Source organism: Crinia signifera, chromosome 5, assembly GCF_055691185.1.
Source record: "Crinia signifera chromosome 5, ASM5569118v1, whole genome shotgun sequence".
NCBI classification, from domain to species: Eukaryota; Metazoa; Chordata; class Amphibia; order Anura; family Myobatrachidae; genus Crinia; species Crinia signifera.
In genome coordinates, this window is record NC_139221.1 from 163,370,700 (window position 1) to 163,385,778 (window position 15,079).

A 15,079-nucleotide genomic window follows, 5' to 3' on the forward strand; every position below is an offset into this window, starting at 1 on the left:
TTCCATCCTTGCACACCCCCACTATCCAAGTCAGCCCGAAGCGTGGCGAGCAGACGCGGTACGCGTCCTCCCGACCTGTTCATACCCCCACTATCCACGACGTCGTGGAGTTGATTTTATAAAGCATGGCGAGCAGACACGGATTGCTTGACATGTATTCCGCGTCCGCTCGCCACGCTTCGGGATCATTTTCCACGGCCCCTCGCGGGGCTCACTGCGCTCGCCACGCTTCGGGCTTGGTGGCTCGGTGGCTTTAGCATTCTTTCCCTGCAAATTACACTATGTCGGGAAGACCATCAGGACCATCCGGGAGCGGATGGCCCTGCACCTCTCTGCAATCAAAGCAGCCCTGACCACGGGTAAAGCCGACCAGCCTTTGGCACGGCACTTCAGGAATCATAAACACTCCCTGCAAGACTTGAAATTCATGCTCATAGATCACGTCCCTGCGTCCCACCGAGGTGGAGACAGGGGGGACGCATTACTGAGAATGGAGAGCAAGTGGATCTATCGCTTACAAACGGGCGCAACGGGCGGCCTGAATGAGCGAATGAACTGGACTGTTTGTTTATAACACTTAGTTTCACCACACGCCACATTGCTAATCTGCTGTAATGATGTCTTAATGCTAACTTTATCTTTATGAGGCACATTTATTCTTATTGTCTATATATTTTTGCTCCATAGATTCTCTCCTATTGAGTCTGGTATTGGTTGCCGGGGACGCCTCCGGGCTAATGCAGTGAGTGACTATGGCAACGCGTCTGGTTGCCAGGCACACCTGTCCAGCAAGGATGACGTCAGAGGACGGGGACGCAACCGCGTGCGGGAGCGGAGACCGAGCCACACTCGGCAGCCAGCCATGACTCTGCAGGACTGTAAGTATAAAAGTTACCCGCTTGCAAGCGGGCTGTTATATGGTTTTTATGTGCTAGGCGCCTTGAGGAAAATACCCGCCGTGGTTTTGAAACGTCGGCTATGCCGCACATGCTGTACCTATCTTTGACCGATTAAACCTTTGAACACAAGACCCAGGAGTGACACTTATTCTCCCACAGTACCTATTTAAGTAGTGGGCACCCGGGCAACTTACATCACTTTGAGAGTGCCGGTTCAACACCACCTCTATATATATATATATATATATATATATATATATATATATATATATATATATATGTTGGTAAGCTGCTCAATCAGAGGTCTGTCACTCAGGTGCCAAAAGGGAGGGGTAATTCTGGTTAGGAAAACAACATTTTGTATCCCAATTGCACACTGAGTGAGAGATATCTACATAATAATCAGATAATACAGAGTTCTTGGTTGCATATATCTGCAGATATAGGGCTAAGCCCCCAAGCCGTACGTCAAGGCATCTCTATCACTGGGGATCCCTAATACTGGATATGGGTCTGAGGTGTGGGCCCAGAACATGCCGACACAGGCTGAGTACTCTAGGGCTGCACACAAATGAAAATTAGTAGGGGTTTATTAACACTTATTTTTTCCTATCACATTGTATATATTTTGTATTTTAATCACACCTTCACTTCCCTATATAGCACTTATGTGCCTATTATTTACCCCTACTAATTTTCATTTGTGTGCTGCCCTGGAGTACTCAGCCTGTGTCGGCATGTTGGGGGCCCACACCCCAGACCCATACCCAGTATTAGGGACCCCCAGTGACAGAGATGCCTTGACGTATGGCCTGGGGGCTGAGCCCTATATCTGCAGATATATGCAACCAAGATCTCTGTATTATCTGATTATTATGTAGATATCTCTCACTCACTAGTCCATTCTTTCTGACAAAATCCTTCTTAGATGGACAAAACCATGTGCACTGCGGGTGGGGCAGATGTAACTTGTGCAGAGAGAATTAGATTTGGGTGGGGTTTTTCTTCAAAGTGAGATCTATATTGAAGTGTAAAATCATGCAGTCAGTATTTTCCCTGCACAGAAACAAAATAACTCACCCAAATCTAATTCTCTCTGCACATGTTACATCTGCCCCCCTGCAGTGCACATGGTTTTGTCCATCTAAGAAGGATTTTGTCAGAAAGAATGAACTAGAATAAACCCCTCAGTGTGCAATTGGGATACAAAATGTTGTTTTCCATATATATATATATATATATATAAATATGTATATACATATATATATATATATATATATATATATATATTTTCATGTATGTGTCTATATATTTATCTAGAAATGCCACAGATGAGATGCTGAGAGTCAGAATGCCAGTTTCCTGACTAGCGGCCAGAAGACCAGCGCTGGAATGATAACATTGAAAAGGATGGTATGCCAGAATCCCAACAGCGGGTATTCCGCACGTACATATGTAGGGTAGGTTAGCGTTTGGCCAGGGAGGGAGGCTTATTGTAGGATATTTCGGTACTTGTGTAGTTTCACGTGCTACTTCCGGGTTCTACGCTCGCCACAAACTATTTTTAAAAAAGTAACTTACCTCCATGCCAACATGGATAGTTCATACCTCCACTATCCATGTTGGCATGGAGTTCATTTTAAATAGTGTGGCGAGCGTAGCGAGCCATCGAGCCCGCAGCGTGGGCAAGCAAAGCGAGCCCCGCAAGGGGACTCAGACGCATGGCGCCATGCTGGCGCTGTGAAACTACACAAGTACCGATATTTCTATATTTACCCCTGTTTTAAGTGCCCCGGGCTCCCCATAATCCATCTGCCTGTTAGGAATGTCAAATATTCTGCGCTGCAAAATATGTGTGCCCTATATAAATAACTGGTATTAAATAAATAAATAAATAAATAAATAAAAAATGTCTATTAACTATTTCATTGCTCGGGTTATATGGTGTAGAATCACTACTTCATACCATGGAAGGCTATTTGTGAAATACACGTTTTATTGCTTACTGCAGAATATCTTTGTCTATTGATTAGATATGTTACATTTGCAGAATAGACAGAAAAATAACATTATAAAATGGAAGCAATACACAATGATTTGGTGTGTAGCATAACAACAAGAGTAAATGACTGGCTTTATATAGAAAGCAGCGTGGTTTATACTGACTGAGTGCGGCTTTCGCATTTTTACCTCTATCCTGCTGGGAAGACCTAGCCTGCTTTGTAAATAAAGCCTGAAGTCAGAGAGACAAAGCATAGGCAGAAAGATGTGAAAAATGTACAGTGAAGCAAAGAAAATAAAACAATAATATAAGCTAAGCAGTCAATAAAGAACAGAAATTGAATATACTATATGACATTGACATTTGTTAAATAAGGATGACCGTTATATAATATACAGTAAATAAGAAATATAGGGAGCATAAACTGTACAACTATTTATCAATATGTTTCCCAAAACTCTAATACATAGGGGGAAATTTACTAAGATAAATTCCTTTTAAAAAATTGTATTTTCATAGTAAAATACGATTCTTTTTTGGGGCGTATTCGTATTTTCGGCATTTACTATGCCAAAAATACAATCATTCGTATTTGTATTGATGGGACATTCATATTTATATTTTCAAATACGAATGAATACACCATCAACAGAATACGAACAGGAAACACAGCATATTATTTATTTATTTTTCTATATTTTTTTTACACACTGCAGCCTGCACGGATCTGACTGATCCGTGCAGACTGCTATATGAATTCGTATTAGCGGCCATATATACGGCCACTAATACGAATGAATACGCCTTCGGGGTTTACAAGCAGTCGTATTTGACTGCTTTGTAAATGAGTGTCAGGAAAAATGCAGGAATGCCCAAGTGTTTGGAGAGAAGGTTTGTGATGTCAGCTACGGCCCCCCGATCCAACTGCTTATATCACAGCTGCCGAGTAAGTCATGGGGCGGTATTCAATGAGCCAGAATCGCCAAGTTTTATGGCGATTCTGTGTTTTTTTCATGTGTGCCGGCGATTTTATGAGCTGTATAAGCGAATCACCCTATTCAATGACCTATAATCGCCGTTGAGGACCGGTGAATGAAGCACCAATCGCCAAATGTAATTCTCTAAAAATCGCCGTTTTTAGTCTATAGGATTTTGCATGGGGAATCGACGGTAGTCGAGGGGAATCGCCAAAAGTGTATTCAATGTGAAGTTGGCGATTCCTTTTTCTTGTTACATATCGCCGTTCCTCACCGAGTGTCCCTCGTCATTTTTTTCTGGTGAACTTTGATAGGAACATGTCAAATAATTGGTTTTAAGTGTTCTATTTAACTGTGCAAGTGTAATGTATTATTATTTGCTGCCCTTGTGTGATGTGATGGTCGTAGAAGTGCTATACAAATATATATTTAATTTTTTGAGGTATTTTTTTTTTCTCCCACAAAGCACTGTTCTTACCCATGGTGCACCTCACTTACCCATGATTCTCCTCCCCACCTCACTCCTTCGTTTGCCCTTTGTGCAGATTACCCCGATTTTGCCGTCTGCAGTATTGGAAGCGTTTATTCAGGGTAATTTGCATTTCTCTTGCATTTCACTGCATTTTTTTAAACACTGACGACATTACTGACGCTGTTTTGGGAAACGCAGGGTTGGCTGAGAATCACCGTTAGGGCCGGCGATTCTCAGCCACGTTGAATAGGGTGACTCGGCGACTCCACACGAATCCCCATGCATGGCGATTGGCAGCAAAAAAACGGCGATTGGCAGGCGAATGAAAAAACTGAATCGCTGTGACAAACGATTCAGCTCATTGAATACCGCCCATGGACTACACCTACAGACTGCACACACTGGAAAAATCATGTGATGGTGAGCGGCCAATAACCAATCCAGCTAATTTTCGCAAGCTGTGCTAAGCAAATCACAGGCTTGCATGGGGCGGGATTTCCCTCTGCCTCTGTAATTTAACAGTCATGGCATCATGTCTGAATAACTCAGACAGACAGACAGACAGACAGATAATATTTCTATAGTAGATGATCTGACTGAACTTATGTGAATGATAAGCTCTACTAGCTGAACTTATTAAGCTAATATTAATAAAGTTTTTGTCACATGGCTCAAAAATAAATTATGTGCATGCAATATAGCTAGTAACAGAATTGATTACAGCTGTAATGTAATGTATATCATTGTAATACTGACATATAATTATAAAAATAATAATACAAATAATAATAATGATTCCATCGTGTGGTGGAATGAATTCTGGAATGGAAGGTACAGTAACTTAACAATTTCCAATTGCATACACTTATAAAAGTATCTAGACATATTTGTAAACTGGTGCCAGGTTGTAATTGGATATTTTTCATAAAGAAAATATAACATGACTTGTTATAAGAAGTATAGAAAAATCTGGCATATAAAGCACATTTTCAACTCTTTCACATTCACATGGTATATGCAATAATAATGTCACATTACCTTTGTAAAAGTTATCACTAATTTACTCCATGATTTTGGTGTAGGAAAAAGTTTTTTAATAAATTAATAACTGCACACAAAGTAAATATCTCAATGGTAAATGCTATAGAAGGAAAGAGACGGTGGTACATATAATGTAAGACCTGTACATTAACATTACATTTTCTATTAGATTTTTTTCAATATATCAATGAATCAATCATATGTTACACAGCACTGTACAAGAAATGTTTGCAGGCACAATTTCTGCCCCTTGGAGCTTACAGTCTACTGTGTGGGTAGAGGGAGGTAAATTGATTCATCTCAAAATTACAAAATAAGTTGTGGGTTTCCAACCAGGTTCAACCCAGTAAAGGCAATGGTATAAGCTGTTAGAATGTCCTTGAAAGCTGTCCTTTATTACACAAACACTGGGTTTAACAGTTTATAAGACATAAAGAGAGGCTGGATCTCCAATACTAATCTTTATTATCACTACTGCAGCGTTTTTATTATCCCTCTTGAGAGGATTCAAAATCATTTATGCTTAACTACTTAGTTGATCATTATCTCTGGTCAATACTAATAACATTCCAATACTTCTCCTTCATTTCTCACACACCTGCGCACCCATTTCATAGTGGCACACCTTGGTCACATGATACCATCCGATGCACACCTGCATCCTCACAAAAGTTGGATTGTAGTAACATGCATATCCTCAAGTCAGATGTTCTCCAAAACATTTATAGGTACAGAGCCGGTTTTCTTTCCACTGATCACTTTGAGAAAACCATTGTGTTCCTTCTCAGAACTTGCACATATCTAAAATGGAAACAAAGTGATATAATAAACACTAACACATTAAACTAATTTACTGTTAATATTTATACATTGACAAACATTACTATTTTTGAACAGTTATCTTAACACCGCAAATGCTTGCACATAACACTGTACAGAGCAAAATGTACAAAATCATTTTTGTAAGATTAAGGGAAGATTTATTAAAGTTTCGATAAACCCGAATTGTTATTCTAATCACAATCAGATTCTATAAATTCTGTACTGCATCATAGAATATGGTAGACATAATCTAATTGGTTGCTATGGGCTACATCACCACATTTTTATAAGCTTTAGTAAATCTACAGTACTCCTTAATGTCTAACTGACTAGTTCTATTAAGCAAAAAATTAAGAATATAGTTTATATGTGACATGAAGAATTCAAATAGTCTATTACTATATGTACTACAATATGGGGTGATTCAGAGGTGGACACAATATCAGTGGTTCCACAGGTGAGTGATTATTTGCTCCTGTGCATGAGAACAAAGTCCTTGCAGTAGAGTTGTCATTGGAATGTCCCATAAAGTATGCAGCTCCAAAGTCATGTTCAGCGGAAATCGAGATGACAACACTGAGCAGACCATAGGCTGTTAACATAGGGCCTTATTCAGATCTGATCGCAGTATAAATGTGTTCTCAAAATGGGCAAAACCATGTGCACTGCAGGTAGGGCAAATGTAACATGTGCAGAGAGAGTTAGATTTGTGTGAGTTATTTTGTTTCTGTGCAGGGTAAATACTGGCTGCATTATTTTTACACTGCAATTTAGATTTCAGTTTTAACACATCCGATCAGATCTGAATAAGGCCCAGAGTGCGCATTGCTGCACCAAAGGTGGAGTGTTCAGAAGCACCAACACAGTTGCACTGTCCATATACACCAGGGACTTGCAGTAAGGGGAGGCAGTTATGACCATAAAAAATATTAAATAAATGCAAAGAAGATATTTAGAACTTTTAAACATCTTGAATGTATTATTCTACTAAGTTTCATAGTCATATGTCACCAAATGTGTTGTGTTACCCTGTGTCTCTCCATTCTGTGTATTTTCCTGTGCTATGTGCTACTGTGTGCCCCTGTTGCACATATACCGTATATACTCGAGTATAAGTTGACCCGAATATAAGCCGAGGCACCTAATTTTACAACAAAAAAATGGAAAAACGTATTGACCCAAGTGGGACCCTCACTCGAGTAAAAGCCGAGGGGGGCTTTTTCAGCATAAAAAATGTTCTGAAAAATTAGGCTTATACTCGAGTATATATGGTAAATTTACATGTAATGCCAGGGATCTGGCAGTCCCACTGTGTTTCACCGAGTTGCTGTGTCTAGTACTCAGCATTTAGCTTCACCTCTCCCTCCGCTATAAGAGCCCTCAGACGCTTATGAAACTAACCAATAGGAGTCTGGGAGTGAGTATATAGAGAACGGAGAAGCAAAGCTGAATGCTGAGTTCCAGGTGTATCCAAATCTCAGTGGGTGCTAGGTTTAGGAATCAGATAGGAAGAGTAAGGGTTAGGGGTATGGGCCCTACAGGGGTGCATGAAAGTTTGTGATACCTTCAGAATTTTCTATATTTCTGCTGAAATTTGGCCTAACACTAACACAAAATTTTCACGCAAGTCCTAAAAGTAGATAAAGAGAACCAAATCAAACATATGAGACAACTTTTATTATTGAGGAAAATGATCTACTGTATTGTGCATTTGGAATATTTCAATTATGTCCTACCTCATTTAACAAAATGAGTAATCTGTCAACTGTATATCACCAAAATTATTTTGTCTATTAATTTTAGATTTAACCGCTTTGGTGGTATGGCCGGAAATTCTCCAGGCTCAGCTGCGCTGCTGCAGCAGGCTTTCCTGGAATATTTCCAGGTATACCACAATACAGTATGTAGGTGCATGCCAGTGGTGCCTCCAGCACTGGCGCGCACACACATACTGTCCACCTGCCCTCCCCCGCTCACCTATCACGTGACCTGCCACCGCCACAGCCGGGTACTACCCATCTACCCATCGCCGCTGCCACTGATCACTCCCCTTCACCGCCGCCGAGCCCTGGGGGCCGCTGGGAGCACTCCGGTGCTCTTGTGTTCAGGCGCCTGAACACACGAGCGCCCGAACACCCGAGCACACTTCTGGCTGCCGAACAATCTATCCCTCCTGAGTGGCCCCGAACTTTTCCAGAAAGTAATAGCTGCAGCTTGAGCAGTGGGTTTCCCTGGGACAGGACAAACCCACCACTCAAGGGGTTAAAGGAGATACTATAGGTGGGATGCACTAACTGTCATTTTAGGAGCTTCCCCAAACTGTGCAAAACTTTCTAGAGCATGTAGTCAATAGGCAACACTTGCCTATAGATGCCTATAGGCTTCTATCTGAAAGATCCCTCTCTGTGCCGGCCTTCTGTGCATGAGTAATCTGAAGTCACACATGCACACGGCCACAGAACAGTCAGAGCAGAGGCTTTGGAGGGATCCACTTGGATCTTTCTTCACAACCTTGGACTTCCTTCCCATAGGAAAGTGTTGGGCTCCAGGAATCAACGCAATCTGAAGATGGCATTGATTCCACAAGCAAACTCCAAATACTTTCATTTTCAGAGCTTACCTAATACTATACTGCCCCATCAGCCCACTACTAATGATTGGGCCCATTAATGAAAACATGCAGAAGTTAGTGTTTTCCCATGGACCATTAGTGATTTTGACTATTCCCCTATAAGAGAAATAGGTACTTGTGAGTTATCTGGACGCCCGATTTTTTGATTGTATGCCTTAAGTTAAGGCATACAATCAGATACGATGCGATGCGATATCGCATCGCATCGCATCGCATCGCATGCGACCATCGGATGCGATGACCCGATTTTTCCATAGGAATCAATGTTAAAATGATTCCTATGGAAAAAGGGGTCCTTTTCATACCCCTACTATCCAAGTGGGCATGGAGTTGGATATAAACCTGTGGCGAGCGTAGCGAGCCACCGAGCCCGAAGCGTGGCGAGCGAAGCGAGCCCCGCGAGGGGACGGTATTCCGTGTCCCCTCGCGGGGCTCGCTACGCTCGCCACGCTTCGGGCTCGGTGCCTCGCTACGCTCGCCACAGGTTTATATCCAACTCCATGCCCACTTGGATAGTAGGGGTATGAAAAGGACCCCTTTTTCCCATTGAATTCCATGTTAAAATGGACTCAGTCCATTTTAACATTGATTCCTATGGAAAAATCGGGTCATCGCATCGCATCGCATCGCATCGCATCCGATGGTCGCATGCGATGCGATGCGATGTGCCCGATCCGACCCGATTTTGAAATCGGGCGTCCGGATAACTCACAAGTACCGAGAAATATGATACACTTACTGTATATTCTTGCTACGTCACAAATCACAGCATCTGATATAGCTGCTTTTGTATTATCACTATAAATTGTGGCTTTTTCAGTCTGGTTTATTGGCTTTTTCCAAATCAGGACTACAGTATGCATAAAGCAAATGCATTTTTAATTCACTACAAGTAGTTTGCAATAAATTTAAAAAATGATACCTTACAGCTTGACAAAAATAATTAGTGATTGTCAGTAATAAAATAAACATTTTATTATCTCAAAACTCATATTGTCCGTTTAGTATGTAACATGTAAAAAGAGTGACATGCAGTTATGCTGATCTAGTGTTCCTTATTGCAAAAATGACTTTAAACCTGACAATGCCCCATTGCTATTCTTCCGACAGTACTGTAGCTTGTGTCCCAGACTCCTAATAGCTGTCACAATGAATGAAGAGCTTAAGCAGCAAGAATCTCAGCTGTGCTATAGTAATGCCACAGCTGCCTTGAAAATATAATGCGAGTAAAATAGATGGCAGGTAATAATCCAGTGATGAAAAATAATAACGTGCGCGGTTTAAAAAAAAATGAAACTTGACACATTTTTCCCAAATTGGAACTACAGACACAGATACTCCAGACTTGTTGGATGGATGTTAGAAGATGTCAAATTGAGAAGGATATTAGACATCTATGAACTGAGTCACAGCTGAATAGCTGCCAGGGGTTTACACTTATATATGCCCATGGCATTGTATTTTGAAGGGAAAAAAATTTATAAAATAATTTTGAAAGTTTTTATATTTTTACACTTTTAGTGCAGGTGACTATCTTGAACATTGAAGCATAGTTAAAAAACAAACAAACAAATATAAGTAAAAATATAAACAGACAAAAAGGCCATACAGTACTTATAAGTCCATATTTAAATTTGAATACAAATATATTTTGTATTAATTCTGCTACTGTTGAGAAACCTAGATCATGCAAAGACTCTAAAGGTGCCCATACCATACACGGTACAGTTTAACAGATGTGATGCAATGTGTGTTCCCATGCACGTGATGTGCACGGGAACGAACATCGCATCACATTGTACAGCACAAAAAGTATGTGCTGCACATACTTTTTGTGCTATATTGAATCTCATTGCATTGCAAAATGTATGCGATGCAATGTGATCTAGTCCAAATTGCATACAATAATTGTACCGTGTGTGGGCACCTGGTTTGGAAGCATATACAGTAGAATAGCATATAGAATTAAAAATTAAACTATACTTGTAATGTGTGATTTTGGGGCAAGAAGGGATACCATGTGATAAAAAACATTTTAGAGAGAATCAGATGCCATAAAGTAACTTTCCGTTACTGCCAAGTTTAGTACACTATGATTGTGTTTAAATTGTCTGTAGGTTTTAAAGATATATATATATGTATATATACACACACACACATATATATCAGTGGCGTTTTTTACCTATAGGCTGCAGGGCTGCAGCCCCCCCCCAGGTAAAATCCGCCACTGTAGTGTGCACTAGCTTCACTGTGACCGGCAGGTGTTCCCTCCCTCCCTCCGGGACACCTTTCTGCAGGCTGCTGTGCAAAACCGCCAATTGGGCATGCGCAAAACCCATCGCGGTACTGCACACGTTGGTCCTGGTGCCTGTCATTTGTATTGTACAGGCGCCGGGACCAAGATTTCTTCTATTGGCTGTTGTCGAAGCAGCCCATAAACGCTGGCAGCATGCGCAGTATATATGTTTGTACTGCGCATGCGTCAGTCCCGGCACCTGCAATCATAGGACAGGCCCCAGGAAACAGAGGAGAGAGGCAGCGGCGGTGGTGACAGGGGGAGGGGGGTGCCTGTGGTCACTGATTATTTTTCAAGACCACCTTGAGAAGTAGAAGCATACACCATATTGCCAACTGCGTGTTTACATACCCCTCCAGCTGATCATCTCACACACCACACCATGGAAGTCATCTCACATGTAAATAAATCATATTAGCACTAGAGATGTGCGGCGGCCACTTTTTCGGGTTTTGGTTTTGGTTTTGGATCTGGATCTCCCTTCGTGTTTTGGATCTGGATTGGTTTTGGCAAAACCACCCTTGCGGGTTTTGGTTTTGGATCTGGATTTATTTGGAAAAATGCTAAAAATTGCTAAAATAATAGTTTTCGGGCCTGTTTTTGCCCCTAAAGTGTTATTAAGCTCAATAACATTAGTTTCCACTCATTTCTAGACAATTTTGATCACTTCACAGCTCACAAAATCGTTTTCATATACTGTAGTAGGGCCATAAGGTTATCCCAAGGTAGCTGGATGACTAAGCTAGGCGACAGCAGTGGGCATCACATACATGTGGACCTTACACTTCCAACCTGGCACATGTTGGAAGCAGAGCAGCACTACAGGGGCAGACAGGGTGGCAGTTTAATAACCCCCCCCCCCCCTTGTAGCTGCGCTCCTCTTTTAGAACCTCCACACCATTAGCAAGAGAAGAGAACATTTGATTAGTTTAATATCTAACAAGACCCCTATCTGGCGTGAGGTCACGTGGTTTGTGAAGTTACCTCCTTATCAAACTTGATCAGACAGGCTAGGCGTGCGTTCCATTTCCTCCCTCACCACTTCACCACATTACATGTGTTCCTCCCGAAGCCACGCACTTGGTTTAGTACGCTGACCATCAGCAGCTGTTGGGACTACTTCTTCCCAAACATTTATCAATCCATCCATACTATCCCAAAAGGAGGATAAATACTCTAGATGACACAGGATATATGTCGTCACAGTGGACACAGGATATATGTCGTCACACTGGACAATGGATATAGGTCACGCTGGACACAGGATATATGCTGGCACACATTACATGTCACACTGGACACAGGATATATGTTGTGACTTGTGACACTGGACACAGGATATATTGTCGTCACACTGGCCACTGGATATATGTCGTCACACTGGACACAGGATATATGTCGTCACACTGGACACAGGATATATTTTGTCACACTGGACACAGGATATATGTCGTCACACTGGATATAGGATATATGTCGTCACACTGGATATATGTCGTCACACTGGACACAGGATATATGTCGTCACACTGGACAATGGATATATGTCACGCTGGACACAGGATATATGTCGTCACACTGGACACAGGATATATGTCGTCACACTGGACACAGGATATATGTCGTCACACTGGACACAGGATATGTCGTCAGTCGTCACACAGGACAGGACACAGGATATATGTCGTGAGTGACTCGTGACACTGGACAATGGATAAGATATAGGCCGTCACACTGGACACAGCCCCTTAATGCTGCCCCTGTACACAGTGTACTACTCAGCAGCACTGCAGCCCCTGCGTGTGAGCACTGCAGCACTGAGTTAGTTAAATCACAAAAAAAACACAGGGTTCAGGGCTAAATAAAATAAATCACAACACAGGGCTTAGGGCTAAATAAATCACAACAGGGCACGGGCGACAGGACAGCCCCTGGACAGTGGACACTGCAGCCCCTGCGTGTGAGCACTGCAGCACGACACAGGATATATGTCGTCACACTGGACACAGGATATATGTCGTCACACTGGACACAGGATATGTCGTCAGTCGTCACACAGGACAGGACACAGGATATATGTCGTGAGTGACTTGTGACACTGGACAATGGATAAGATATAGGCCGTCACACTGGACACAGCCCCTTGTATTAATGCTGCCCCTGTACACAGTGTACTACTCAGCAGCACTGCAGCCCCTGTGTGTGAGCACTGCAGCACTGAGTTAGTTAAATCACAAAAAAAACACAGGGTTCAGGGCTAAATAAAATAAATCACAACACAGGGCTTAGGGCTAAATAAATCACATCAGGGCACGGGCCACAGGACAGCCCCTGGACAGTGGACACTGCAGCCCCTGCGTGTGAGCACTGCAGCACCTAGTTAGTTAAATCACACTACAGGGCTCAGGCCACAAGTCTACAACACAGGGCAGTGAGGGCAGGTCACGGAGCACAGCACAGCACGGAGCACATGGCACGGAGCACAGCACAGGGCAGTGAGGGCAGGTCACGGAGCACAGCACGGAGCACATGGCACGGAGCACAGCACAGGGCAGTGAGGGCACAGGTCAGGTCACGGAGCACATGGCACAGAGCACAGCATGGAGCACACGGAGCTTCCCAACCACCCTCTTCCCTCTCCAAGATTGGAGTGAAGATGGCGGGCGCGCGTGCGTCTTTTATAAGATCCCGCTCCCGCGAGAATCCGACAGCGCGATGATGACGTTCGGCCTCGTTATTGGTCCGGAATTCAGGCGGGAACACCCGAGCCGGCTCGGATCTGGCCCGGATCCCCGATATTCGGATCTGTCGGATCTCGGGGATCCGGACCCGCTCATCTCTAATTAGCACTCTAATCCATCTCCTATACATGCATATCATACTACCACAGTAGAAACGCTGAGCTTATTTCATATTACAAATCAATTCTTTACTTACAGACTGAAGAATCAAGAACTTAGCTACATGTCCGTGATGTGCGTTCCACAGCGCTGACACGCACGCCAGCGGAACCGCATCATTAGCGTACACCATTACAAAACTCGGCCAGAACTATATCATCACTCATCAAGCGTTATATGAATGCAAAACACCTTTTGTACTCTGTTAATCACTCCAGCTACAAGGAGCCGTGTCAAAATACATTTTTAATAAATGTTTTTTATGTGAACAAATGAAGTGTTTTATGTGAGACTGTTATTGGGCGCTTAGAAAACACTATTGGTAGTGGAGATTTAGTGGTAGTCCTTACTAGTAGAGGGCGAAGTGTTGGAAGCGACCACCATAACAGTTTAGTGCAATTTTAGAGATATTGTTGTTGATATATATATATATATATATATATATATATATATATATATATATATATATATATATATTACTCCTTTACTGTTTATGTGATGTACACCGACTAGCTCCACTTTTACAGTTATTTGATATGTTTTCCGGTGGATTGAATTGAGTGGCACAATAAAGAAACCTTTATGTGCTGTTTTCTTGTTCTAAGTGAGTAGGATTTGCATTTTTTTTGTATTCATCAACAACAAAATTATGCCCCCTACAATATACCCAAATCTACATTATTTTATTTTACAAACCTTAAATGTTGTAGATATTGGGGTTCTTTAGATTCATCTAAAAACTGAACTTTCAGAAATTATGTTTTCATAATGGGACAAAATAAGAACAAATATGACCAACAGAAGGTCAAATGTAATTTTCATTATGTATGAATTCATTTATGTGTCTAAGGAATAGCATATGGGTTGCAGTCCTGCAAATGTGGCTTAGAAAATACAAAAATGTCTATATATGATACCATACAGAGGAAAGATTGGCCTACATGGTGGCTTTATAAGGCTAATGACATGGGATGGTCCGTATCTCTGGACACTACACTTGATGTGTATTGTAATGCCCATTTACCATGTGTTCTGGAT

General features: G+C 42.0%; 1 protein-coding gene across 2 annotated transcripts in view; it reads right to left on the minus strand.

The window, feature by feature from the left end:
* Window positions 1-2,664: 2,664 nt before the first annotated feature.
* Window positions 2,665-15,079, minus strand: part of STAC (SH3 and cysteine rich domain) — a 242,738-nt gene continuing 230,323 nt past the window's right edge. The window contains exon 10 of one of the 2 annotated variants that reach the window (XM_083188214.1): window positions 2,665-6,192. In XM_083188214.1, coding sequence (XP_083044340.1) covers window positions 6,094-6,192 — 99 coding nt within the window. In that variant the 3' untranslated portion in view covers window positions 2,665-6,093. The remainder of the gene's footprint in view (window positions 6,193-15,079) is intronic. The other variant, XM_083188212.1, reaches the window with a different exon arrangement.